Source organism: Nycticebus coucang, chromosome 5 (assembly GCF_027406575.1).
Source record: "Nycticebus coucang isolate mNycCou1 chromosome 5, mNycCou1.pri, whole genome shotgun sequence".
NCBI lineage: Eukaryota > Metazoa > Chordata > Mammalia > Primates > Lorisidae > Nycticebus > Nycticebus coucang.
This window is the reverse complement of record NC_069784.1, coordinates 73178303-73203272: the sequence shown is the minus strand read 5'-3', so window position 1 is coordinate 73203272 and position 24970 is coordinate 73178303. Positions and strand designations below refer to the sequence as shown.

General features: G+C 37.4%; 1 protein-coding gene across 2 annotated transcripts in view; it reads left to right on the top strand.

Moving 5' to 3' along the window:
• Positions 1-2299: 2299 nt before the first annotated feature.
• Positions 2300-24970, top strand: part of MMS22L (MMS22 like, DNA repair protein) — a 152354-nt gene continuing 129683 nt past the window's right edge. Inside the window, exons 1-8 of one of the 2 annotated variants that reach the window (XM_053591507.1) lie at positions 2300-2414; positions 2963-3203; positions 4531-4656; positions 8220-8269; positions 13488-13575; positions 13671-13848; positions 17980-18070; positions 20267-20397. In XM_053591507.1, the coding sequence (XP_053447482.1) occupies positions 3043-3203; positions 4531-4656; positions 8220-8269; positions 13488-13575; positions 13671-13848; positions 17980-18070; positions 20267-20397 (825 nt within the window). In that variant the 5' untranslated portion in view covers positions 2300-2414; positions 2963-3042. The remainder of the gene's footprint in view (positions 2415-2962; positions 3204-4530; positions 4657-8219; positions 8270-13487; positions 13576-13670; positions 13849-17979; positions 18071-20266; positions 20398-24970) is intronic. The other variant, XM_053591508.1, reaches the window with a different exon arrangement.

The window sequence follows — 24970 nt, the reverse complement described above, 5'->3', positions numbered from 1 at the left end:
GAAAAGGTTGCTGTGAGCTATGATGATGCCAGGGCATACTACTCAGAGTGACAGAAGAAGACTGTCTCAAAAAATAAAAAAATAAAATTGTTGAGTATATCTCCCATATAGTAATATAACATCACTATTGGTTCTTATAAACTGCAACTTTAAGCAAAACAACATATGAAAAAAAGTTGTTTTTTTCTCATCAATGTTACAATAAAAGGATGTTATTCAAGAATCTGCAGTATAATGTTTTGCTTAAAGCCCCAGTTTTTAAGAATCTATTGATGTTGTTAAGAGAGGACTTACTATACTAGTACTTCTTGCTTTATATATATTAAACCTATATTATTAGATATGTACACATTTAGCACTGCCATGTCTTCTTGATAAAATTAAGCCTTTTCTGTTAGATTCACTCCATCCTTCTTTAGCCTGGACCCTACCACAGGAAACTGAACTTTATAGGTTCCCTCCTTGCTTTTGGTTTTAAGTTGGTTTTGGCCAATAAGAGACAACAGCTGGAAATTTGGAGTGCAGAGGAAAAGATGTTTGAGTACTTAATTCTTCCAGCTCCCTCCCTAAGTTGTAAGTTAGGTTTCTCCCTAAAGGTATTATAGATGGTTATCAGGTAGGTGGTTGTCTCCTGTATCAGTAAACTTCATTAGGCTCCCATAGTCCTTGCTTAGGCCTAAGGGTGATAATGGCTCCCTTTAGGGATTAGGTAAAGGTGTTTCACCATCACTTCTTGTTTTCTGGTTTAACTCTGTACATAGCTTTGTAAATGGCCCTTTCATTAAGCATCCTCCAGTCGCTCCTCTTGAGTACTGTATGCCATCTGTCCTCTTCTGGGGATTCTTACCAACATGTGTTAATACCACTAGCTTAAGTTATTTAGCTTATTTTGGTTCTGTTAGGTAGGTAGCTAGATACCAACAAGGTAGATGACAGATATGATTAGGCTATTTTGGACCAGTCCGGTTGGGCTGACCTGAGCTATTATGGGAATGATTAGGACCCCTGCAAGTTGGCTGTTTTGAGAACAGAGATAATTTAGACTCAGGGAAATTTCCAAGAAGCAGCTCAAAGTTGTGTATAAAACCCAAAAGCTGCACTTTCCCGGATGCCTGCAGTCAGGAAGGGGCCTAGCTTGCTGTGCAGGTCGTTAATAAATACTTTATTTTTCTTACTAAAACCTTGTTTTCTTCAATTATTTCAGCAACTACCTCGAGCCACAGCCACTCTAATAGTTCTTCTGAACCCACTCACTGGATTCAAGTAGTCTATTTGGATGTTTTGATTAAAGAAGGAAGACCTTGCAACTACTGAATAAATTCTTTTACAAGCAGTGTCAGGGCACAATATTCTCGTATCTGGGCACCATTTCTTTGGGATTGTTATACATGACACTATGTATCACACTAGAGATTCCCCAAGGACCATAAATGAGCTGCAGTGGTACCCAACAAAGGAACAAGTTTCACAGTGTATCAGCTGAACAGGATGTGGTCAGAATAGAGATCATATATATTTTTTTTTTTTCACTTCATCCTACCTGTCCAGGGTACGTGTAGTATTTGGCTTAAAAGTGGAAACAGTTATGATAGGTTTCCTATGCAGGAATTGAATACAGGCCACACTGTATTATGGAGGAATGGCATGTACTCATATTATATCACAATGTTCCTATTAGAAATCCTGTTGTTTGTCTTGAATCTCAAGACAGTCGCAAAGTATAATGTTCTCCCTTAGACTTAAAAGCCTTCTGAGAAGTTGATTTTAGGTAACACTTTAAAAGATAAAATGCTGCAAATGGACTATATCTTTACAAAACCGTGCTAACTTGTTGCAAAGAAAGGGAGCAACAGGTTTTACAAGTACAGCAGGGACCACATGACCTTTCAGTGTTTCCAAACAGGGATTAACTTCATTCCTGTACTCGCCTTCCCCGCAGTTCATGAACAAAAGACATCGTCCACCTCAACAATGGAGTTGCCGGCACTGTAGCGGGAAGAACTGGGGACGGCGTGACTCTGTGCACGACAGAAACACCCACTTCGGACTCACTCGGGCAATAGTTTTCTCTGAGGCCAAGCTGAAGGGCAACCTTACGATCCTTAAATCTTCCTCTTTCCGGCCTCAGTTACAGTTTCGTTTTCCAAGACCCTGACTTTCCGCCGGACATACCAATTAAAGGTAGCAAAAAGAGAGACAACGCCGGACTCTCGCGAGACTTTGCGAGTGCAGTGGTTCCCGCGTAGGTATCGCGAGGGCATCGGCAGCCAGGGCGGGCTGCGCCGTAGCCCCGCCTTTCCGGAGCGCGCGCGCCGTGGCGGGAATTTCGCCTGTTTGAGATTTAGATCCCACGCACTCGCTGGCTATGGTCGGGATCGCGGGAGGCAGACCTCCGGGACTGGGATGGTGAACAGGTACGACATTCGCTGCGGGAAACAGACGTGCCGGAGGCCTGGCTGCTGTCCTGTGCGTGCGACCTCGGCTCCTCTCGTCCTCCGCCGAGCGCTGCCGGGTGCAGGCCTGGTGGACTCTTCCTCGGGCTTGAAGGGGTGGGGGTGGCGCCTGGACCTGCTTTCCTGATCCCCACCCGGAGCTCGCAAGGGCACTTTCTCCCCCTAGCTGAGGGAAAGCGGGCTGCGAGCGATTAGCCAGCCACGTAGCGGAGGGTGCAGTTCGGGGTGGGCTCAGGAGCTGGAGCTGAGTCTGTCCTGCAGACATTTCTTTCCTCTTCACCCTCTTTCGAGCTGGAGAGGCCAACCTAGAGGGCAGATTTGAGGTCTCTGCCTCAGCCAGTCGGTCGCATTTGTCTGTTATGACAGCGTCGGTGGGGATGAAGGGGTGGGTCACGGGCGGGCGAGGAGAGGGTTTTGTTTGTTTGTTTGTTGTTATTCCTTTCTGCTAGAGGCACATTTTGCGAACTTTCTGAAGTAGCCCCTAACCTCATGGCCTTCCCCACCTCTAGGAGTCTCTTCACGACGTCTCTTTGGTGCCCTTAATGATAATCATAGTGAACCCCAAACATTTCAGAACATGAAGTAAACAATGGAAAACTCTTCTGCTGCATCGACGTTTATGACTGACAGTTTAGAGCTGGAGCTGGGGACAGAATGGTGTAAACCCCCTTTCTTTTCTTGTGCGGTTGACGACAGAGGAGGAAAAAATTTTTCTGGCGAGTCCCACCTCTGCAGCGGAGCCCTTAAACGGTAGGTAAAAACCGGGACTTTAATTGCTCAGATTATTCATCAGTTTCTTATGAATGGGATTTACATATCATTTCGGCCCATTAAACTTTGGTGTTCACCAACGGTGTTTTGTAAATCAGCTTAGACGATCGTAAAATGACAAATTCATATTAGTTTTCTTGTTGTTTACTGGTTAAAGTATTTTGGGTTTTAAAAAGAGTTACTTGGTAACTGATGCCTTACCACACTAACACTTCAGCTTTAGCCAGGGATCTGGGCAGCAGTTTCCCTTTTACATAAACTAAATTCTTAACTCTGAGCTTTTTGAAATGGTATTTCCTTCTAAAGAGTGTCATAATATTCTAGAGCTTTTCAGAAATTTTTAAGTATGACATAAAATTATATGTTGTCCCCCTTCTGTCTAATCCTATTCATCGATATGCATAGAAGTCTTATAGACTTATTTTTGCATTGAACAGATATATGTATTTTGCAGTAAAATTGCTGATCTTGAAATATACCTGCTTAGACCATTTCAGTTAGAAGGAAAACTGTTTTGTTGGTTTTATGTTGTACTTCTTAGAGATTTTTTGTTTGTTTGTTTGTTTGTTTTTGGCTGGGGCTGGGTTTGAATCTTGTCACCTCTGCATATGGGGCCAGCGCCACTTGTTAGAGATTTTAAATAGAGTACCTAACTTGATCATTCTATTCTCCAGATGTGGCTCATGATTGTTTTTAGCTGTCTTAAAAAAAAATCTGATGTCCCCTCAAATGCTGAAATTCTAAACTGAAGACCACTGGTGAAGGCGGGCAAAAGTATGTTCCCTAGAGTCCTTTTTTGGTTTTTCTCTTAAGTTGCATTGGTTTTTACTTATACTTTTTTTTTATCAGGATTGAAATTTTAATACAGTCTGACTGTAGTAATCCTGACTATGTAAGGTACCAAGGCATTTCCTCACTTTTTTTTTTTTTTTTGAAACAGGAGTCTCACTATGTCGCCCTCAGTAGAGTGTTGTAGCGTCACAGCTCACGGAAACTTCAAACTCTTAGGTTTAAGTGATTCTCTTGCCTCAGCCTCCCAAGTACCTGAGACTACAGGTACCCACCACAATGCCTGGCTCTTTTTTGGTTCTAGTTGTCATTGTTTAGCAGGCCTGGGCCGGGTTTGAACCCTCCAGCCCCAGTGTACATGGTTGGCGCCCTAACCACTGACTATAGCTGCCGAGCCCCTCACTTTTTTTTTTACACGTATTGTTTAATATGGATTCAAATAAATGTTTAAAAAAACATGCTACATTATGGTACTTGTTGTGCTTTTTAGAAAATTCAATCACAATTTTCATTTCAGATTAATATTGAATCTTGATCCTTTACCAACTAATTTTGAAGAGGATACAGTGGAAATATTTGGCATTCGTTGGGTTACTGAAACAGCATTAGTGAATTCGTCTAGAGAGCTCTTTCATTTACTCAGGTATTTCTTTTTTTAAATCCTTTCCAGTTTTGTAAGTTGCATTGTTGAGTGTTTTCTTTTTTTTTTTTTTTTTTTTTGTAGAGACAGAGTCTCACTGTACCGCCCTCGGGTAGAGTGCCGTGGCGTCACACGGCTCACAGCAACCTCTTAACTCTTGGGCTTACGCGATTCTCTTGCTTCAGCCTCCCGAGCAGCTGGGACTACAGGCGCCCGCCACAACGCCCGGCTATTTTTTGGTTGCAGTTTGGCCGGGGCTGGGTTTGAACCCTCCACCCTCGGCATATGGGGCTGGCGCCCTACTCACTGAGCCACAGGCGCCGCCCTGTTGAGTGTTTTCTAATCCTGACACTACAGAAGCACCAGTCAGATTGTGCTTGTTGTTCACTTGAATGTCTGCAGTGGTAACAACAATCAGACATTAATGGCTAATGGAGTAATGGTTTTAATGAGTTGCTTTTTATTGATTTTTCAGGATCTTTGTCCTTTGCATTTGGCATAATGTATTAAAGATATATATCTAAGACTTTGAATTATAATTTTGGAAGAGAATTAAAATACTTTCGTTGCTTAATAACCATAGCCTTTCAGTAATTTTTAGAGAATAAATATATTTTTCCAAATATATCTTAGACGAGTTGTTCTCAACCTTCCTAATGCTGTGACCCTTTAATACAGTTCCTCATGTTGTGGTGACTCCCAACTATAAAATTATTTTTGTTGCTACTTCATAACTGTAATTTTGCTACTGTTATGAATTGTAATGTAAATATCTGATATGCAGGATGTATTTTCATTATTACAAGGGGGTTGGGACCCACAGGTTGAGAACCGCTGTCGTAGACTATGTAGTAGTAATATTAATTCTCTACTTGAACAACATTTAAGAAAATTTTAATGAAAATACTCAAACATCTATGTTAACCAGTGTGATGAAAATGTGTCAAACGGTCTATAAAACCAGTGTATGGTGCCCCATGATCACATTAATGTACACAGCTATGATTTAATAATTAAAAAAAAAGAAAATACTCAAACATGCACAAAAGTAGAGAGAACAGTATAGAGGTTCCCTGAATTACAAACATCTCACTTATGTACAACTTGCACTTATAAACAGAGTTTATTGCAGTAAGTCCCCGAGTTACAAACATCCAACTGTTGTATGACTCAATACAAACAAAGGCTAGGCAATAGGTAAATGTACCTGCTCTGACTTACATACTAATTCAATTTAAGAACAAACCTACAGTAGCACTCTGGGAAGCCAAGGCGGGTGGATTGCTTGAGCTCACGAGTTCAAGACCAGCCTGAGCAAGAGTAAGACCCCTGTCTTCACCAAAAACAGGAATACTAGCCCAGGTTGCCTGTAGTCTCAGTAACTGGGGAGGCTGAGGCAAGAGGATCGCTTGAGCCCAGGAGACTCAAGGTTGCTGTGAGCTATGGTGATGCCATAGCACTCTACCCAGGGCAACAGAGGGAGAATCTGTCTCAAACAAAAAAAAAAACTCATACAATCTATCTTATTTGTAACCAGGGACTGCCTATGCTTATATTCCCTCAGTTACAGTAAACATCATAATGTTACCACATTTCCTTCATCTGTCCTGTCCCCTTGTCTTTTGCTTTAAGTATGTATAAGCAAATTCCAGGCATTATGTCATCTCATCCTTAAATACAGGGCAGCCTCCTGTTTACAAATGAGATAGATTTTATAGGTTTTTTCTTAAGTTGAATTGTATGTAAGTTGAAATAGGTTCATTTACCTATTACCTGTAACAGCCTCAGTTTGTAAAGTGTGAGTCATATGTCAGTTGGATGTTTGTAACTTGGAGACATAGCCTCCCTTTGGAATTGCAAGTTATACTTAAGTTTAATGTTTACAACTTAGGGACTATCTACTTCAGTACACATTTCGTAAAAACATAAACACTGTCATTATCACAATTAAAATTAAATTAGTTCTTTATCATTTAAACTACAGTCCATATTCAGGTTTTTTTTTTTTTTTTTTTTTGAGACAGTCTCAATCAGTCCTCCTGGGTAGAGGGTTGTGGCATCATCATAGCTCATAGCAATCTGTAACTACTGGATTCAAGTGACCCTCCTGGCTCAACCTTCTGAGTACTTGGAACTACCTGCACCTACACCACTCCTGGCTAGTTTTCCTTTTTTTTTTTGGTTTGTTTTTTGAGAGAGTCTCAGTATGTTGTCCTGGGTAGAGTACCGTGGTGTCACAGCTCACATCAGCCTCAAACTCTTGGGCTTAAGCGATTCTTTTGCCTCAGCCTCCCAAATAGCTGGGACTATAGGCGCCCGCCACAATGCCTGGCTATTTTTTGGTTGTAGTTGTCATTGTTGTTTGGCAGGCCCTGGCTGGATTCAAATTCTCCAGCTCCGGTGTATGTGGCTGGTGCCCTAGCTGCTGAGCTTAGGCGGCGAACCAGTTTTCCTATTTTTAGAGAAGATGGGGTTCTCACTCTCGTTCAGGCTTGTCTCAAACTCCTGAGCTCAAGCAGTCTACCCATCTCAACCTTCCAAAGTGCTAGGATTACAGGCATTTGCCACTGTGCCTGGCACCTACTGACATTTTAGATAGTTTTGGAGTCAGTTGTTGAATGCAGATTATTAAAAAACACAAAAATGTATGTATGGTACATTTAAATGAAAATGGAGGAGCAGAGGGTATTTTCCTCCCATCATCCCCTGAAACCTTGTAAAGAGACTTCATTGTCTTTGCCATGTTGTTTGTTTTATTGAGAGCACAGGCTATAATTCGGAACATTACAGAATGAATCAGTCTCTATCCAGGACATAGTTCATGAAAATGAGTTGATCTTTAAAAAGTTTAAAGGTAACTAGAAATGATGGCAAGAGATTATATAAAGAATTAAGATGGAACATCGTAAGTATCACTTTCCCTAATAATTTTAGTCTGTATTATTTCATTTCTTAACTTCTACTGTATAACTGTATAATGAGTGCAATTTAAGATTTCATTATATAACTGTTAACCTAAAATGTATCTTAATAATTTTGAGGCCGGACATTGTGGCTTCACGCCTGTAATCCTAAAATTCTGGGAGGCTGAGGCAGATGGATTATCTGAGTCGAGGAGTTCAAGACCAGCCTGAGCAAAGTAAGACTCCATCTCTACTAAAAACAGAAAAATTAGCTTGGCACTATGGAGGTTGCCTGTAGTCCCAGCTACTTAGGAGGCTGACCAGAGGATCTCCTGAGCCCAAGAGTTTGAGGTTGCTGTGAGCTATGATGCTGCTGCGGATTGAGTGAGATTGAGTGAGATTCTGTCTCAAAATAATAATAATAATAATTTTGAGATATATGCTGCTTTTAATATTTTTAGAAGGTCAAACAAAGGTATGTTTTGTCTCTGGAAGATTTTACCACCTGAACCTGATCCTTTAATAAACATTCACAAAGTATCTATCATCCACAAAAAAGAGATATTAAATCTGTAATAGATTTAGAAACATGATCCACCATGTAATTGTTAACATGCTTTTACCTATGCTAAAATTAACTCTAACCTTACATTTTAAAATTAGGCAACAACTGTACAACTTGGAAACTTTGTTACAGGCCAACTGTGATTTTGGTAAGTTTGAATTATGTTTAGCAGCAAAAAGGAATGCTGCCTCATTACAGTGAAATGCATGTGGGTACATCATAGTGTAATTAGGATATCATAATAATGTAGAGGAAGTGTTAAGTCAGAAGTTCACAGTGTGGTGTATTTAGAATTTAGGAAAAGTATGACATTTAAATATTGTTGTAACTGAGATGTATAGTATTTTTCCAGATCTCCATATCTTAAAAGTAAAATTGACTTGGCAGTGCCTGTGGCTCAAAGGGATAGAGCGCTGGCCCCATATGCCGGAGGTGGCGGGTTCAAACCCAGCCCTGGCCAAAAACTGGAAAAAAAAAAAAAAAGTGAAATTGACTTAAGGAAGCTAAGCTTCTCTGATGTGAATTGATGGTTCCTTTGGAGGTGGTAAGTGAGGTGAACTCAAACTAGGAGTCACAAGTGCTAGACCTCATGCGATAGAGAAAAAGAAAATCTTGATTTTCTTTTCTGCTTTCTGTTTTCTTTTTGATTGCTTTTGGCATTTAATGGATTACTAATTTTTTTGGAGTTTGGTATTAATGGACAGTGTGTTTTAATGCAAGGTAGCTGTTGCTTTTTTCTAGCGGTTTTGGTGCAGTGCAGTATTTAGAATCGTGGCCTATACCTAGCTAACTGGGCTTCACACCAATTAACAGTTCCTATCTCCCTAAGTTCTTGTGAGAATTAGATTCCATAATGCATTTAACACAGTGTCTGGTTTTAGTTTTGCCTGGCAACCAAAAGCTACCTGGAACACACTTTTGGTCACACAGAGGTTTATTAGCTTATCAAAAAGAGGGGAAATATACAAAGGAATAGTTGGGGCTTCACTAGAAAAGACAGTAGGAAGGAGCTTTGTCATATGGTTGGGCTTGTGCTAGCTGCTTTTAGGTAGGGCTTACGAGGCATAAAGATGGCATTCTGGATTGGATGTTGTTAAGCAGTGGCAGTTTGGTGTTTCAGTTTTTATCTAGAATGTGGGACAAGGGTAGCTTAGGAAGAGTCTTCATTTATAAAGAAGCAATAGTCATGTTAACTGAAAGAGGAGGGATGTGGGATTTTTTTTTACTGTATTTGTTTGTTTTGGTTTTGTGTGTGTGCTTACATAGTGCCATGTTTTGGTGTTCAAACGTGATTACTGAGGTTTTGTTTTTGTCTTGTTTCACCATAATCAGAGTGGCCTTGATTATGTATTTGTATTTGTAAGTATTTGTAAATACTTTTTTGTATTTTATGAAAATTGTTTATATTTAGTAGGGAATGTCATGGCCTAGCTGTCAGGTGTCAGACTTTTGTTTTCTTAGTATGTGATCAGTAAATGGTAAGTATTATTGTTTCATTATCACCTAAAGAGTCCCTGCTTTACTTGAGGTATTGTGCAAGGTGCTGATGATTCAAAGAGGAAATACATGCTGTTGAAGAGTTTGTAGTTGTGTAGGACATAGGCATACGGGCATGGGTCAGTGTGGTAAATGAGAAAGTACAGTGAGAGGCAAGGGTTTCATCTCTGTGTGCCCATCAGTAAGTGGTGCCAGATCTGCGTCTGCAAGGTTCAGAAGGAATTAGCTAGGCAAAAGATTTGGGGGAAGTTTTGGGGATAGGAAGAGTTCCAGGCAGAAAAAAAAAACTGTATAGACAAAGACATGGAGGTGTATAAAAGCATAAAAAAATTAGGGAGCATGGAATAAGTAGTAATTATGAATGGTTGGATCAGAGTGAGTGTGAGAATAAAGAATTTAGAAGGGATTAAATCAAATTGGCTTTGTAAGCCACACCAAGTCTGAATTTTATTTTGAAACCCCTGGGAAGCCTGTAAAAGATTATAGTGGAAAGAACAAAAATATTGTTACTACATAGAATAACTTAAGTAAATTTGGTTCATGGAAGGGATTTATCATGCAGGATTATTCTCTGAAACACTAACCTGAAACTACTGCAGTGGACTGTCAAAATGATTATCTGTTACACTGACATTTTGGTTGTTTTTGTTGCTTAAAAAAGCCTTGCGATCTCTTGGCCAAGTTAGCAACATTACCACAGGTTAGCTTGTCCCTGCCATGCCATTGTGTAAGGATTTTGTTAACTTGCGTAACTAGCCTTGATCCTTACCTCTCCCTAGGAAGCCCTTATGTAGGGTCACTTACTGCCAAGTGCATATAGATCTTATTCTAGTCCTGTTGCTCTTAGGGTTGATTTACAGTTGAGGCAGAATAACATACAGAATAATATGTTTTGCTAAGACTTGTTCTTAAATATATTGTAGCTATTAGTGTTACCCTTTCTCAGTTAATTGTATTTTTTTGTCTCCAGACATTGCATTTGGGTTCTTTTTATGTTTTCCATTTCTGTCCTGTTTGTTTTCATATATCTTGAATATATGGAATATGTATGACTGCTATTTTTAACTTTGCTGACTGCTAATTATGTCATCACTATCATTTCTGGATCTGTCTGTATTAACTGACTTTTCTCTGGGTTCTGTGATATGCGTTTCAGCTTCTTTGAATATCTAATATCCTTTACTGTGTGATTGACCTCGACTTACACATTGCTGCTTTCTGGATTTTCTTATGCTTAACCTAGGTGTTAACTTATGTTATGGCTTACTATTGAGCATATGTAATCCAATGGCTCTTTTTGAAGTTAGCTTTAAAATATTTTTTTTTTTTTTTTTGAGACAGAGTCCTACTTTGTTGCTCCTCAGCAGAATGCTGTGTTGTCACAGCTCACAGCAACCTCAAAACTCTAGCACTTAAGCGATTCTCTTGCCTCAGTCTCCCAAGTAGTTGGGACTACAGGTGCCTACCACAACGCCTGCTATTTTTTTGTTGTAGTTGTCATTGTTGTTTAGCATGCCTGGGCTAGGTTCCAGCCAGCCCCAGTGTACGTGGCAGGTGCCCTAACCACTGAGCTATGGGCACCAACCCTGTTTTAAATTTTTTTAGGATTTTTTTAAAAGCAGACTTTAGTTTAATGTTAATTTAGTCTGGTAAACTAGCTTAGTAAGGCTTCTGAGAATTCTTCCTGGTACCTGGGGTATTATGAGGATTTTTCATGCTTGCTGGTGGGAACTCGAACTGTTCTCTGGCTTGTGGAAGCTTTGTAGGGAATTGTTTCTTGTTGTTTTCTATGGCGTTGGGTAATTTTCTCTCATGTTTGAATATATCAGTATGTAGTCAAAGATTTAACAGGGACCTTTTATACATTTCTAGAACTCTTATTTTATGTGGCTTCTTTTTTCTTGGTACTTTTGCCCTGCAAAGTTAGATTTCTCTAAACTCATATTTTATGTCTCATCTCAGTGAACTGGGCTCTGTTGGGGGCTCTCTTCCCCCTGTTGCAGCCTAAAACTATCTCTGAGTGGGAAACTAGTACAATCATACGGCTCATCTTCTGTCTGGGATAGCAGTCTTGTGTTGCCGTGGGTCCAGTGCCTGAAAACTTGTTCTGTATTGTTTTTCTTCTTTTCAAGATTAAGGTGAGAGATGGATAAATCTGATCCTTATTACTTCATCTTGCTAGTTGCAGAAGATCAAAGCAGTTATTTTTAAGACAGTACTGCTTTTATGGGCTGATATTTGTGAAAAGGGGTGATGATATGATTTTGTTTATATGGATGAAATTAAGCCATAAAATGCAGTTTAAAAAATATTTGTACAACAACTTAAACTTACATTCCTATTGGTTCTGCCAAAGTCGTGGCCATGTTGTTCATTTTATTTTTCATTTTATTTATTTTTTTGGAGACAGAGTCTCTCTATGTTGCCCTCGATAGAGTACTCTGGCATCACAGCAACCTCAAACTCTTTGGCTTAAGTGATTCTCTTTCCTCAGCCTCCCAAGTAGCTGGGACTACAGGCGCCCGCCACAACACTTGGATATTTTTTGTTGTTGTTGTTGTTTTGCAGTTGTCATTGTTTAGCTGGCCTGGGCCTAGTTCGAACCCACCAGGCTCAGTGCATGTGGCCGGTACCGTAACCACTGTGCTATGGGCGCTGAGCCCATATTGTTCATTTTAATTGAAATTTGGAAATTAGTTTCCTAGCTATTATGGGTAAGAATTTATTGCCTATAATTCTCATGTTTTCTCTGCTTTTGTTTCCTGATTGTCTCTTACTCATTTTCTGTCTAATGGTTATCAATGTTTTGCACTGATATCAACTACCTTGATAATTCTTGCTTAAAGTTAAGTGAGGGAAAGATGGCCTGGGATGAAATTGGGAGAAAGACAGGAACTATTAAAAGGTCATTCAAGGTCTTATAAGTCCTTGTAGGAGTTTTGATTTTTTTCTGAATACAGCAGGGAGCCTCATATGTTTTGACTTGAGAGCAACAGGAATTGGTATGCATTTTAAGCAGATTTTGTACTTAGATCATAGGGAGACAAAAGAGGATGTGAGAAGACCTGTTAAGAGCCCTACTGCATTGTTTTAAGAAATTATAGAAAAATGGATAGTTTGAAATATATTTGGTTATAAACTTAATAGTACTCTGAAGGAAATGGAAAAATCAAGAACAACATAGGCTAGTGGTATAGCACCACTTACTGAAATGGAGAAAAAGTGGATAGCATGAACAGGTTTTGGAAAAAATCCAAATACATGTTTTTTGCACTGTCTGAGCTATGTAAGTGCAGATATTAGTTAGGCAGTTTGACATGCTGGATCTGAATATAGCTAAAACTTTTGGAGTCATTATCATTTAGGAAAAGATGTACAGAGAAAAGAGGACTCAGAGTTCCACATGAATGGTAGAACTGAGGGGGGCCAGTAAAAAAGAGGTAGGAGGAAGGACTCAGCAGGAAGAAAGAAGATTGTCGATCTGTGTCATTGAAGCCGGTGAAGCCTGGGCTACTGTGAAAGCAAGTTACTTGAGGACAGGCAATATCCTTTAGATTGGGCAACATGGGTTTTATTGGTTACCTTAAGAAGACTTTTTGAGGGTAGTGCCTGTGGCTCAAATGAGTAGGGCGCCGGCCCCATATGCCAGAGGTGGCGGGTTCAAGCCCAGCCCTGGCCAAAAACTGCAAAGAAAGAAAAGAAAAAAAGAAGAGTTTTTGAGAAGTGGTATAGGCAAGAACTACATGGGAATCAATGAATGGAAAAAGTTACATGATAGAGAATTGCTACTGGTATGGCTTACAAAATTTTTGTTCACTGCCCACTGATAATAATTTGAACTGGATTAACATTATCTATTTTGGTTTCAGGGAAGATATCAACTCTACACTGCAAAGCAGATACTATTAGGCAGCAATGCGTGATATTTCTCCATTATATTAAAGTTTTCATCTTCAGGTAGGATGTCAGATAAATGTTTTGATTGCTGGGTGAATTTCTATCTGTATATGCATCTATAGGCTAGTTGTTTATTTTATCTAATTATTTTTTAGGTACTTGAAAGTACAAAATGGTGAGAGTCACGTTCCTGTCCATCCCTATGAGGCTCTGGAGGGTCAGCTCCCCTCAGCGTTGGTTGATGAGCTTCGTGGGTTACTCTTGTATATTGGACATCTGTCTGACCTTCCCAGTATTAACATAGGACCATTTGTAAATCAAAACCACACTAAGGTTTGACTTGTTTCATTTGATTTTTAAGTTATCAGCCTTTTCTCCTGATGGGGAATATTCATGCAAGAATGAGAGAAATTAGTCAAAGAGTGCAGCTTGGGAACCTAATTGTCTGAGTTAAAAATCTTGCATCCTTCGCCTTTTTTTAGTTATGTGCTTTTAGATGAGTGGCATCTTTTGTTTCTATCTTCCCATCGGTGGAAGTCATGTAGCTTCCTAGGGTTATTGAAAGAATTGACTAATATACATAAAGTTCTTAAAACATGCTATACTCTGGATCAATAGTTAAAAGTTTTAAAGCAAATAAAATAACCGTTATTTTTTAAAATTTGTATCTTTCTTATTAATAAAGGTTTGACTACCTATAGTTTATATATTAAGGTAAGATTCACTAAGATCAGCTTATAAAAATATCCTTTCATAGCCACATCATTATATGTCTTCTGACTTTTGAGACCTTTTTGAAATATGTTTGAAATTAAGATTGTTTTGACTATGCTCTCTTTTTCTTTGCTGTGATAATCATTCCCTCTGATTTTTGTTTTTAAAAATCTTTATTGATAGCATGGCTGAGCTTATACACAATAATGGCCCAGCTTGCAGATAAGTAACAGATTCTGCATATGGAGATAGGAGCTATGTGAATGACAAATTATGATAATTCACAATGAGATTCCCTGAACTTCAACCCTATCCATTATATTTGACATCACCAGTTTGAATAATATTCAGTTTTTATGCACATTTTTGTTAAAATGCAAAATGTAATTAAATGTTTATGTATTTCTGTGAAATTTAACAAAAACTTGCTTTTTAATGAGAGGTCAATATATGTAGTAATAAAAGTAAATAGAGTTCCATTGAATTCACAGGTTGTGTCTAATCCATAGGAAGGGAATAGATGACTGCTTTTAATTATATCATTCTACAGAAATTCATGGGTAGACTGTAAGGAAAGGGATATATTTCTTTCTTTCTGGTTTCTATAAATTGGGCTGGATTCTATTTTCTGGATATCCATCAAGTACGTAAGAATAAAAGTGAATAATTTATCAAGCAACAGAAATAAAAATTTGTGCAGAACGCTCCTCAAACAAGGTTTTGCCTTTCAGAGGCTTTTTAATTAGGCAGATTTAGAAAGATAGGTTATTTGAAGCTCAGAAGACTGACTTTGTAAAGCAAGGGAACTTAGCCTTCAATTAAAAAAAATCACAAAACTATTCCTTCTTGAAACAACAACAAAAAAGTATCTTTTAAGACTATATTTATTGTCATTCTTTATATGAAAAAGTCTTATTATAATTGGTATTTCTGATTGAGCTTCGGTCTTTTATTATTATTTTTTAGGAACTCTTTTAATTAGAGATATTATTTGTTGGATATTATGCATTATAGATACAGTAGAACCTTTGTAAGTTGAGTCCCCAATGGACAACATAACAGAGGTAGTCAACATAGGAGCAAGGCCAATTGTACTGATAGGTACATGGGAGCATGTCCAGAATGAAAATTGGGTCAACTTGAGGTGGTCAGTGTAAGGAGGTGGTCAACTATGGAGATTCCACTGTGATTTCTTCCATTTATCTTTCTTTTTCACTAAGCTAACTTCCCAGGAGGATGATTTCAGTTTTTTATATAGTTATATTAGGTTATTAAGTATGAAATGTCCAATTTTCTTAAGTACTAGGATTGACAGTTGATGTCTATGACATTTTGCTTTGACCCTTCATGGTTTCTTTCTTTTTTTTTTTTTTTTTTGGCTGGGGCTGGGTTTGAACCTGCCACCTCCAGCATATGGGGCTAGCGCCCTAATCCTTTGAGCCACAGGTGCTGCCCTCCCCCCTTTTTTTTGTATTGTGAAGCTACATCCTTTTTTTTTTTTTTTTTTTTTGAGACAGAGCCTCAAGCTGTCACCCTGGGTAGAGTGCCATGGCATCACAGCTCACAGCAACCTCCAACTCCTGGGCTGAAGCGATTCTCTTGCTGCTGCCTCCCAAGTAACTACAGACTACGGACACCCGCCACAATGCCCGCCAAGCTATTTTTTGGTTACAGCTGTCATTGTTGTTTGGCAGGCTGGGGCTAGATTTGAACCCACCAGCTCAGGTGTATGTGGCTGGCGCCTTAGCCACTTGAGCCACAGGTGCCTAGCCTACATCCTCATTCTTTCAAACACGTTTCAGTTTGTGATTATCTTTCAATTTTTTTTTTAGAGTAGTTTTTGTGGAACCATGAATAAATCAAAAATGTGTGTCATTTTGAATGTGAGTTCCATTGTGGAACCAGTACAATGCAGCTAGCTCAAGATATCAATGAACTGTTTGGCAAGGATGTGGCTAATGAATACATAGCCCAGTCATTTGTCTGGGAAGTTCTACTATGGTGATTTTAATCTGGAAAATAAGCCACATTGGCAACCTGAGACCAAGGAGGATAATGAAGAGCTGAAAGCTGTAGTGGAAGTCAGTCTATCTCAACCTACACATGAATTAGCAGCAAGGTTGAATGTTACTATTCTAACAATGTTGAACCATTTGAAATAAATCAGCAAGGTAAAGAAGGTGGATAGATGGGTTCCACGTGAATTATGTGAGTGTCAGAAGAGGAATCATCTAGAAACCTGCCTTTCTTTGCTGTCACAGCATAAAGGCAAACCATTTTTGCACTGTACTGTTATGTGTGAAGGAAAAGGGATTATTTTTGACAGTTGCAGATGTTCAGCACAATGGCTGATAAAGATGAAGTGCTGAACCACAGTCCAAACTGAATATTCATCACAAAAAGTTAATGTCTTTTTGGTGGTCCATCACTGTTATTATCCACTACAGCTTTATCAAACTCAGTCAAACTTACAGCAGATTTCCACTGCAACCAATTGGAGAAAATGGTGAGGATGCTTGCAATTAAGCAGCCAAGATTGCTTAGTAGAGATAGGCCAGTCCTCTTGTAAGACAACATTGTTGCACAAAAAAAAGGGTCAAAATATAAAAAACAGACTTGGAAACTCTGTCATCTACTGTGTTTATCAGATTTTTCACCATCTGACTACCACTTCCAGGTTTCTTCACTGCTGGCATAAACAAGCTACTGTTAAGATGGCAAAACTCAGAAGTTTAGGTGTATACTTTGATTAATAGTACTGCTTCTTGCTTGAAATATAAAACTTTTGATTTGAAATTAGACATTTCAGAGTTAATATTTGTCAATGTTTTCTTTTTTATTTGTGCTGTTTTTACAAAATATTTTTGATGTTTGCATTTATCCTTTTATCTCTTTTTAAAAATATGAAATGAGGTAGGAAATCTTAAAATTTTTTTGTGAATGCATAAGTTAATCCTGTTTTTCATCAAATGATCGATGCTTTTTCCTGATTTGAGATATACCACGTTATTCATTTCTCTCCTATTCTTGGTATTTGTTTATTATCTGTTCCTGTGTCAGTATTGTTATTAGTGTAGCATTTTATTTTGTTTGAAAAGGCAAGTTCCCTCTTGGTCATTCTTTCTAGTTGTTTTAATGGAACATGTGTATGGCCATTGTATTTATTTTTATATTGATACTACATGTTGACTGGAGGGAGGTTATTGATAACCCAGTACTGCACAATAGGTAAAAGTGCTGATTTTTGAGTCAGATAGAATTGGGTTTGAATCCTAATGTGTGAATGGAGAGGGGTATTTCTTCACTTTTTTTAACTTTCATGTCTTAATGGGGATGAAGTTCTCTTGTTAAAATATTTCATAGGAGTTCCTGGGTGTACTTGTTACATTAAACAAAACATTTTTCTAGCTCAATTCTAAAACAAAATTATGAAAATAAGTGTTTTAAAAATTCTTTTACTGCCTTGCAGCTTAAGTAGAATCAGAGGTTGGTTGGAAGGGACCTTTACTATACAAGTCTACTCAGCAGACTCCAGGTGTGTCTGTCTTAAACCAATATATATCCTGCTTTTAAAGATCTTCAGTGAAAGAATCCTCTAATGAACAAGACAAAGGTTTTCTCTGAGGTTTTGAATAGTGGTAGGTTAATTGGTTCTTTATCCTGGTGTTTATGGAGAAGTGTTGTAACCCACTGTAAATACCTAGTGAAGAATTACTGAATTCTCACTCACAGTTGACAATGTCTTTGCAGCTTTTCCCACCATCCTGGCATTTATTACATCTTCACTTAGATATCCACTGGCTGGTGTTAGAAATTCTTCACATGCTGGGAGAAAAATTGAGTAAGTTTGGATTTCTGATTTATGTCTTTTTTTTTAAACCTAAATTTTGATTGCTTTTTAAAATAATGCAAATAGTAAGTGCTTTTTGTTATTTTTTTAAGAAATCAAATAGTAGCCAAAGTAAAAAATGAAAGATTAACTCCTTTTTTACAGAGAGAACTTTTGGAAGCTGCTTAGTTTGTTTCTTTTTCTTAGGGTACATATGTAGAAATTCATAGGTAGAATTTTGTTCTTGTTTCTAACACAGGTGATATCATGTAGCAGTTTTTTAGAAATGTTTATATATTTCTACTTTATCCATTTAAGGGCTGCATGTTATGAGTCTGCTATATTTAGCCATGTCTATTTTTGATAAGTTGTATCAATTTGTTTGATATTTCAAATAATTTTTCACTGAACATTTGTGTATGAATAGATATCTTAAAGTCTTATATAGTTATTCAGTGAAATCGATTCTTAGAAGTAGAATGGCACATTACAATTTTAATAATGTGTATGTTGCTCTTTTACTATATAGCTAGTCTTACCAATTTTTATAATTGTTAGCATGTCTTTTCCTTATACTCTTGCCAATTGGGGAATACTTTGAATTATTTTTTATTTTTTGTAATTAATATGTGGAAAATTACATTTAATTTCTTTCTTTATTTTTATATCTTTGTTACCAGTGAAGTTGAACACCTTTACACAAATTGTTTATATTTTCTTTATTATTTGTCATGTTTTGCAAATATTTCCCTTTTTTAAGTTTATATATATTATGGATATATAAAATCCTTTATTTCGTACATTTTCTATTTACTTCTTGATCTTGTTGTTTGGCATTTTTTTTTTTTTAATTTTTTCATTTTGAGACAGTCTTACTTTGTTGCCTTTGGTAGAGTGCTGTGGCATCATAACTTACAGCAACCTCGAACGCTTAGGCTCAAGTGATTCTCTTGCCTCAGCTTCCCCAGTAGATGGGACTATAAGCACCTGCCACATTGCCCTACTGTTTTTAGAGACGGGGGGGTTTTACTCTGGCTCAAGCTGATCTCGAACTCCTTCCTGAGCTCAGACAATCCATCCACCTCTGCCTCCCAGAGTGCTAGGATTACAGATGTGATCAGGGGTGTGCACAAATATGTATGTAATTTCTTATGTGGACTCTTTCATGTATTTCCTTAGAATAATACTCAAATGGACTTACTCTGATATAGATATAAATTTTTGTTATTTGTTACCTTGCTTTGCTCTGTTTTATACCACAAAATAATTGCATATGGACAGCTTATCAGTATTTATTAAAAGAATAATGTTTTAGGCTGGGTGCTGTTGCTCACGCCTATAATCCTAGTGCTCTGGGAGGCTGAAGCTGGTGGATTGCTTCAGCTGAGGAGTTAGAGACGTGCCTGAGCAAGTATGAGACCCCATTATAGAGATTTCTATTTCTAAAAACAGAAATAGAAAATAGAAAAAAATGGCCAGACAGACATCCTGGTGGGCGCCTGTAGACCCAGCTACTTAGGAAGTTGAAGCAAGAGGCTCCCTTGAGCCCAAGAGTTTGCTGTTGTTGTGAGCTATGATGATGCCATGGCATTCTACCAGGGTGATAAGAGTCTCACTATGTTGCCCTCCGTAGAACGCCGTGGCATCACAGCTCATAGCAACCTCAAACTCTTGGGCTTAAGCTATTCTCTTGCCTCAGCCTCCCGGTACGTAGGACTACAGGCACTGCCACAGCGCCTGGCTATTTTTTGTTGCAGTTGTTCATTGTTGTTTTAGCTGGCCTAGGCCAGATTCCAACCCACCAGCCTCAGTGTATGTGGCTGGCACTGAGCCACAAAGTGAGACTCCTAAAAAAAAAAAAAAATTATGTTTTTAAAAACTTTGTTAGAAATGTGATTAGGTGAAGACTTTCTGGTATTCCCTCTTTTTAAAAGTGATATTAATACTTTAAGTGCATTAATACTTTTAAAAGATGGACTTAATTAGGAAAAGAGAAGTTTATTAAATGGTACCCAAGAATTAGCAACTTTTTAAGATAATATTTATCAGTGCTCATATAGGAAAATTGTCCTCAGATTCAAATTTTATTTGCAGAACAATTTAAGAAACTGTTTATGTTTCAGTTTTATTATAAAAATATACTTTTTCTTTATAAATTAGTAAAATCTAATGTCATTTTAAATAGAATATGTTTTATTACATTTTCAGAGCAAGTTATATTTGGTCATCAGTTTATGAATCTGGCAGGAGACAATTTAACCAATGTTAGCCTGTTTGAAGAACATTGTGAAAATCTGCTGTGTGATTTAATAAACTTGTCCCTCAACAGGTATGACAAGGTAATGCTTTAAGAGTTTATTTGTATTTTTATACTTAAAGGTAGTATTCAGTCCTTAATGCATGTGGTTTAATCTGTAAGAATTTAACCTAAAATGGTTTTTGTGTTAGTCCTTTGTAATTTTATATTTTATTACTACAGGGTGTCCCTAAAGTTGTCATACATAGAGGGAAATTGGTAGCTAAATGTATCTTTATTTACAAAATATTCATTACAAAATTTTACTGTGAATACTTTGTAAATAAAGATGTTTAGCTACAAGTTTCCATTTCCCTGTGTATGGTGACTTTATGGCAGTTTTGAGGACACCCTGTATTATATGGCCACTGAAAGGGGGACGAATTTTGATTTATACCTTTAAAGCTGGCTGGAATTAGTATTTGGAGTAATTTTTTTGTTGTTGTTGTTAAGACAGTCTCACTTGGTAGAGTGCTGTGGTGTCATAGCTCACAGCAACCCCAAACCCTTGGGCTCAAGTGATTTTCTCGTCCCAGCCTCACAAAAAGCTGGGACTATAGGTGCCCACCACAACACCTGGCTATTTTTAGAGATGAGGTCTTGCTCTGGCTCAGACTGGTCTCAAAACTGTGAGCTCAGGCAATCCACCTGCCTCGGCCTCCCAAGTCCTAGAATTACAGGTGTGAGCCACCACATGGCCCTTTGTTGTTTTAAAGAAAATAGCCTTTCTCATCTTATCAAAAATAAGATGTTTACATGATGACTGAAAATTTAACTTCTCTTCAGATAGAAGAGGCCAACTACTTATAGTCTGTTGTATTGCTGTATGTTACAATAAAATAAATGAATACTTACCTAAAACTATTTCAGAAATTTAAAGCAAGGATTTTATTTGTTTGGTCTAGAGTCATGGGTTAAATTGTGAGTTTTCCCTAAATTGCATTTATCATAGGATGTTTAAGAGAAACAGTGATTTGAAGGTGCTACTGAAAAATTTATTTTTTTAAAGGAATAAAAATAATGTATATATTTATCACATACAACATGATATATGCATACATTGTAGAATGCCTAATAGAGCTAATTAATATATGCATTGTCTCCCATCTTTATAATTTTTTTTTATGGTGAGAACATTTAAAATCTACTCTCAGAGATTTTTAAGAATATAATAATGGTACACTGTTGTTAACTGTGGTCACCATGGTGCACTTATTCCTCTTATCCAACTGAAATTTTCTATCTTTTGACCAACATCTCCTCCTCCTCCTTCCCCTTCCCACCCTTTGGTAGCCATCATTCCACTCTCTGTTTTATGAGTTCTACTTTTCTAGGTTTTACATGTAAAGTAAGATTAAGTGATATTCATTTTTCTGTGCCTGACTTCTTTCACTTAACATAATGTCCTCCAGATTCATCCATGTCTTTGTAAATAACAGGATTTCCTTGGTTTTAAGGCTGAATAGTATGGTCATGCCCTGCATAACAACATTTTGGTCAATGACAGACTGCATATATAGATAGTTTTACCATGTAGTCTAGGCATGTAGTAGCTAAAAAAGCTTTAAGTACATTCTAATGGTGTTCACACAAGAATGAGATCAGTAGCAACGACACTTTTCTCAGAAAATCGCATCGTTAAGTGATGCATGAATGTATTTCATTGTGTGTATATATTGCATTTTCTTTATCCATTCATCCATTGATGGACATTTCAGTTGATTCCACATCTTGGATATTGTGAATAATGCTGCAGTGAACATGGGAGATGTCTCTTCAACATATTGATTTCATTTTCTTTCTATATAGTAGGATTGCTGGATCATTTTCTTTCCACATAGTGGGATTGCTGGATAGTGCTTTTAATTTTTTGAGGAATGTCTATATTGTATTTTGTAATGACTGCACTAATTTACATCTTACCCATAATGTGCAAGGGTTTTCTTTTTGTCTACATCCTTGATAATACTTACATTTTTGATACCAACTTGTCTAACAGGTGTGAGGTAATAGCTTATTAAGTTTTAAGTTGCATTTCCTTGATGATTAATGATGGTGAACATTTTTTAATCTACCTGTTGGCTATTTGTATGTTTTCCTTTTAGAAATATCTTTTAAGATCCTTTGTCCACTTTATAATCTAGGTGTTTATTTTCTTGCTATTGAGTAGTTTGAATTTCTAATATATTTTAGGTGTTAAACCCTTATCAGATTATGGTTTGCAAAGATTTTCTCCTGTTTTTCTGTAGGTTTTCTTTTCATGTTGTCGATTGTTTTCTTTGCTGTGAAAATAGTTTCCTTTTCAGTTGATGTAATCCCATTTGTCTGTTTTCATCTTTGTTACCTATGCATTTGGGGATATCTAATAAATCATTGTCTGGACCAGTGTTATACACATTTTCCCCTATGTTTTCTTGTACTAGTTTTATGGTTTCAGGTCTTACACTTAAGTCTTTAATCTGCCTTGAGTCATATATGGTGTGAAATAAGGGTTTAAATTCGTTATTTTACATGTGGATATCCAGTTGTCCTAATACAGTTTATTTTTTTATTTGTTTTTATTTTTTCTTTTTTAGAGACAGTGTCTCACTTTGTTGCCCTTGGTAGAATGCCGTGGCATCACAGTACTTGGGCTTAGACAATTCTCTTGCCTGCCTCCCAAGTAGCTGGGGCTACAGGCACCCACCACAATGCCCAGCTATTTTTTGGCCAGGGCTGGGTTCAAACCCGCCACCCTCGGTATATTGGGTTGGAGCCCTACTCACTGAGCTACAGGCACTGCCCCTAATACAGTTTATTAAAGAAACTTTCCCATTCTTGTTACCTTTGTTGAAAATAAAAAAACTGACCATAAATGCATGTATTTCTGGGCTCCCTTTTATGCGAGTAACAGCGTTTTGATTATTATAGTTTTGTAACATATTTTGAAGTCAGGTAGTTTGATACCTATAGCTTCGTTCTTTTTGCTAAAGATTGTTTTGGCTATGTCAGGTCTTAAGATTCTGTACAAATGTTAGGGTTTTTCTATTTCTGTAAAAAAGTCATTAAAATTTTGGTAAGGATTCCCTTGAATCTATAGATCATTTTGGTGAGTATGGACATTATAACAATACTAATTCTTGTATTACATGAACGAACATAGGATATCTTTCCATTTATCTGTATCCTGAATGTTTTCAGTGGGTTATATTTTTCAGTGTACAGGTTTTTCACCACCTTTAAATTTATCTCTAAAGTTTTTTGTCATTTTTTTTTTTTTTTGTAGGTATGCTTCCGAATGGGATTGTTTTACTGATTTTTTTTCATGCTACTTTAATGAATTTATTAGTTCTAATAATTTGGAGGCAGTCTTTAGGGTTTTATATGTATAAGATCATGTTATCTGTCAATAGTGACATTTGGATTCCACTTAGATTCCTTTTCTTTCTTTTGCGTAATTGCTCTGGCTAAGACTTTAAAAGACCTTAGCACCTTTTTTCTAATCATATATTATGTAAAATGTATATATAACATCTAATAAATATTGAATACCTTATGAATTTCAGATTGTCTAGCAATATTTGCAAATATAGTGTACATTCTCTATCATCTGGGCTATTGAGAATATTTTGTTATAAAAATACTAAATAATTTGGAATTCACTTAATCTGTGTAAATTCTTAACAATTACATAGTAGAAGCTCTATCAATTGACCACCCAAGGGACTGTAACAAACTGGTCAGCTTATGGGAAGTTGTCAACATAAAGAACTACCTCTACAGTACTAGGTACTAGGTCTATAGCACATGTGTGCATGAGGTGCTTGGCTAGTCTATGAAATTAGTCAACATAAGGAGGTGCTCAATGTAGGGAGGTGGTCAGTCCTGGAGGTTTGGATGTATTTATTATGTCTTTTTTTTTTTTTTTTGAGAAAGAGTTTCACTGTTGCCCTCAGTAGAGTGTTGTGGCATCACAACTCACAGCAACCTCAAAGTCTTGGGCTTAAGCGATTCTCTTTCCTCAGCCTTCCAACTTGTGGTGCTCACCGCAATGCCTGGCTGTTTTTTTTGTTGCAGTTGTCATTGTTGTTTAGCTGGCCCATGCCAGATTTGAACCCGCCAGCCTTGGTGTATATGGCCGGACCTGTAATCACTGTGCTATGGGTGCTGTGCCTATTGTGTCTTTTTTTGTTGTCATGGTTTTTTTTTTTTTTTTTTTTTTTTTTTTTGAGACAGTCTCAAATCGTCGCCCTCAGCAGAGTGCTGTGGCTTTACAGCTTACAGCAACCTCAAACTCTTGGGCTTAAGCGATTCTCTTGCCTCAGCCTCCCAAGTAGCTAGGACTACAGGCACCCACCACAATGCCCGGCTATTTTTTTTTTTTTTTTAATTTCACGTTAACTTTTATTTATTTATTTATTTTTTATTATTAAATCATAGGTGTGTACATTAATGCGATCATGGGGCACCATACACTGGTTTTATAGACTGTTTGACATATTTTCATCACACCAGTTAACATAGCCTTCCTGGCATTTTCTTAGTTATTGTGTTAAGACATTTATATTCTACATTTACTAAGTTTCACATGTACCCTTGTAAGATGCACCGTAGGTGTAATCCCACCAATCACCTTC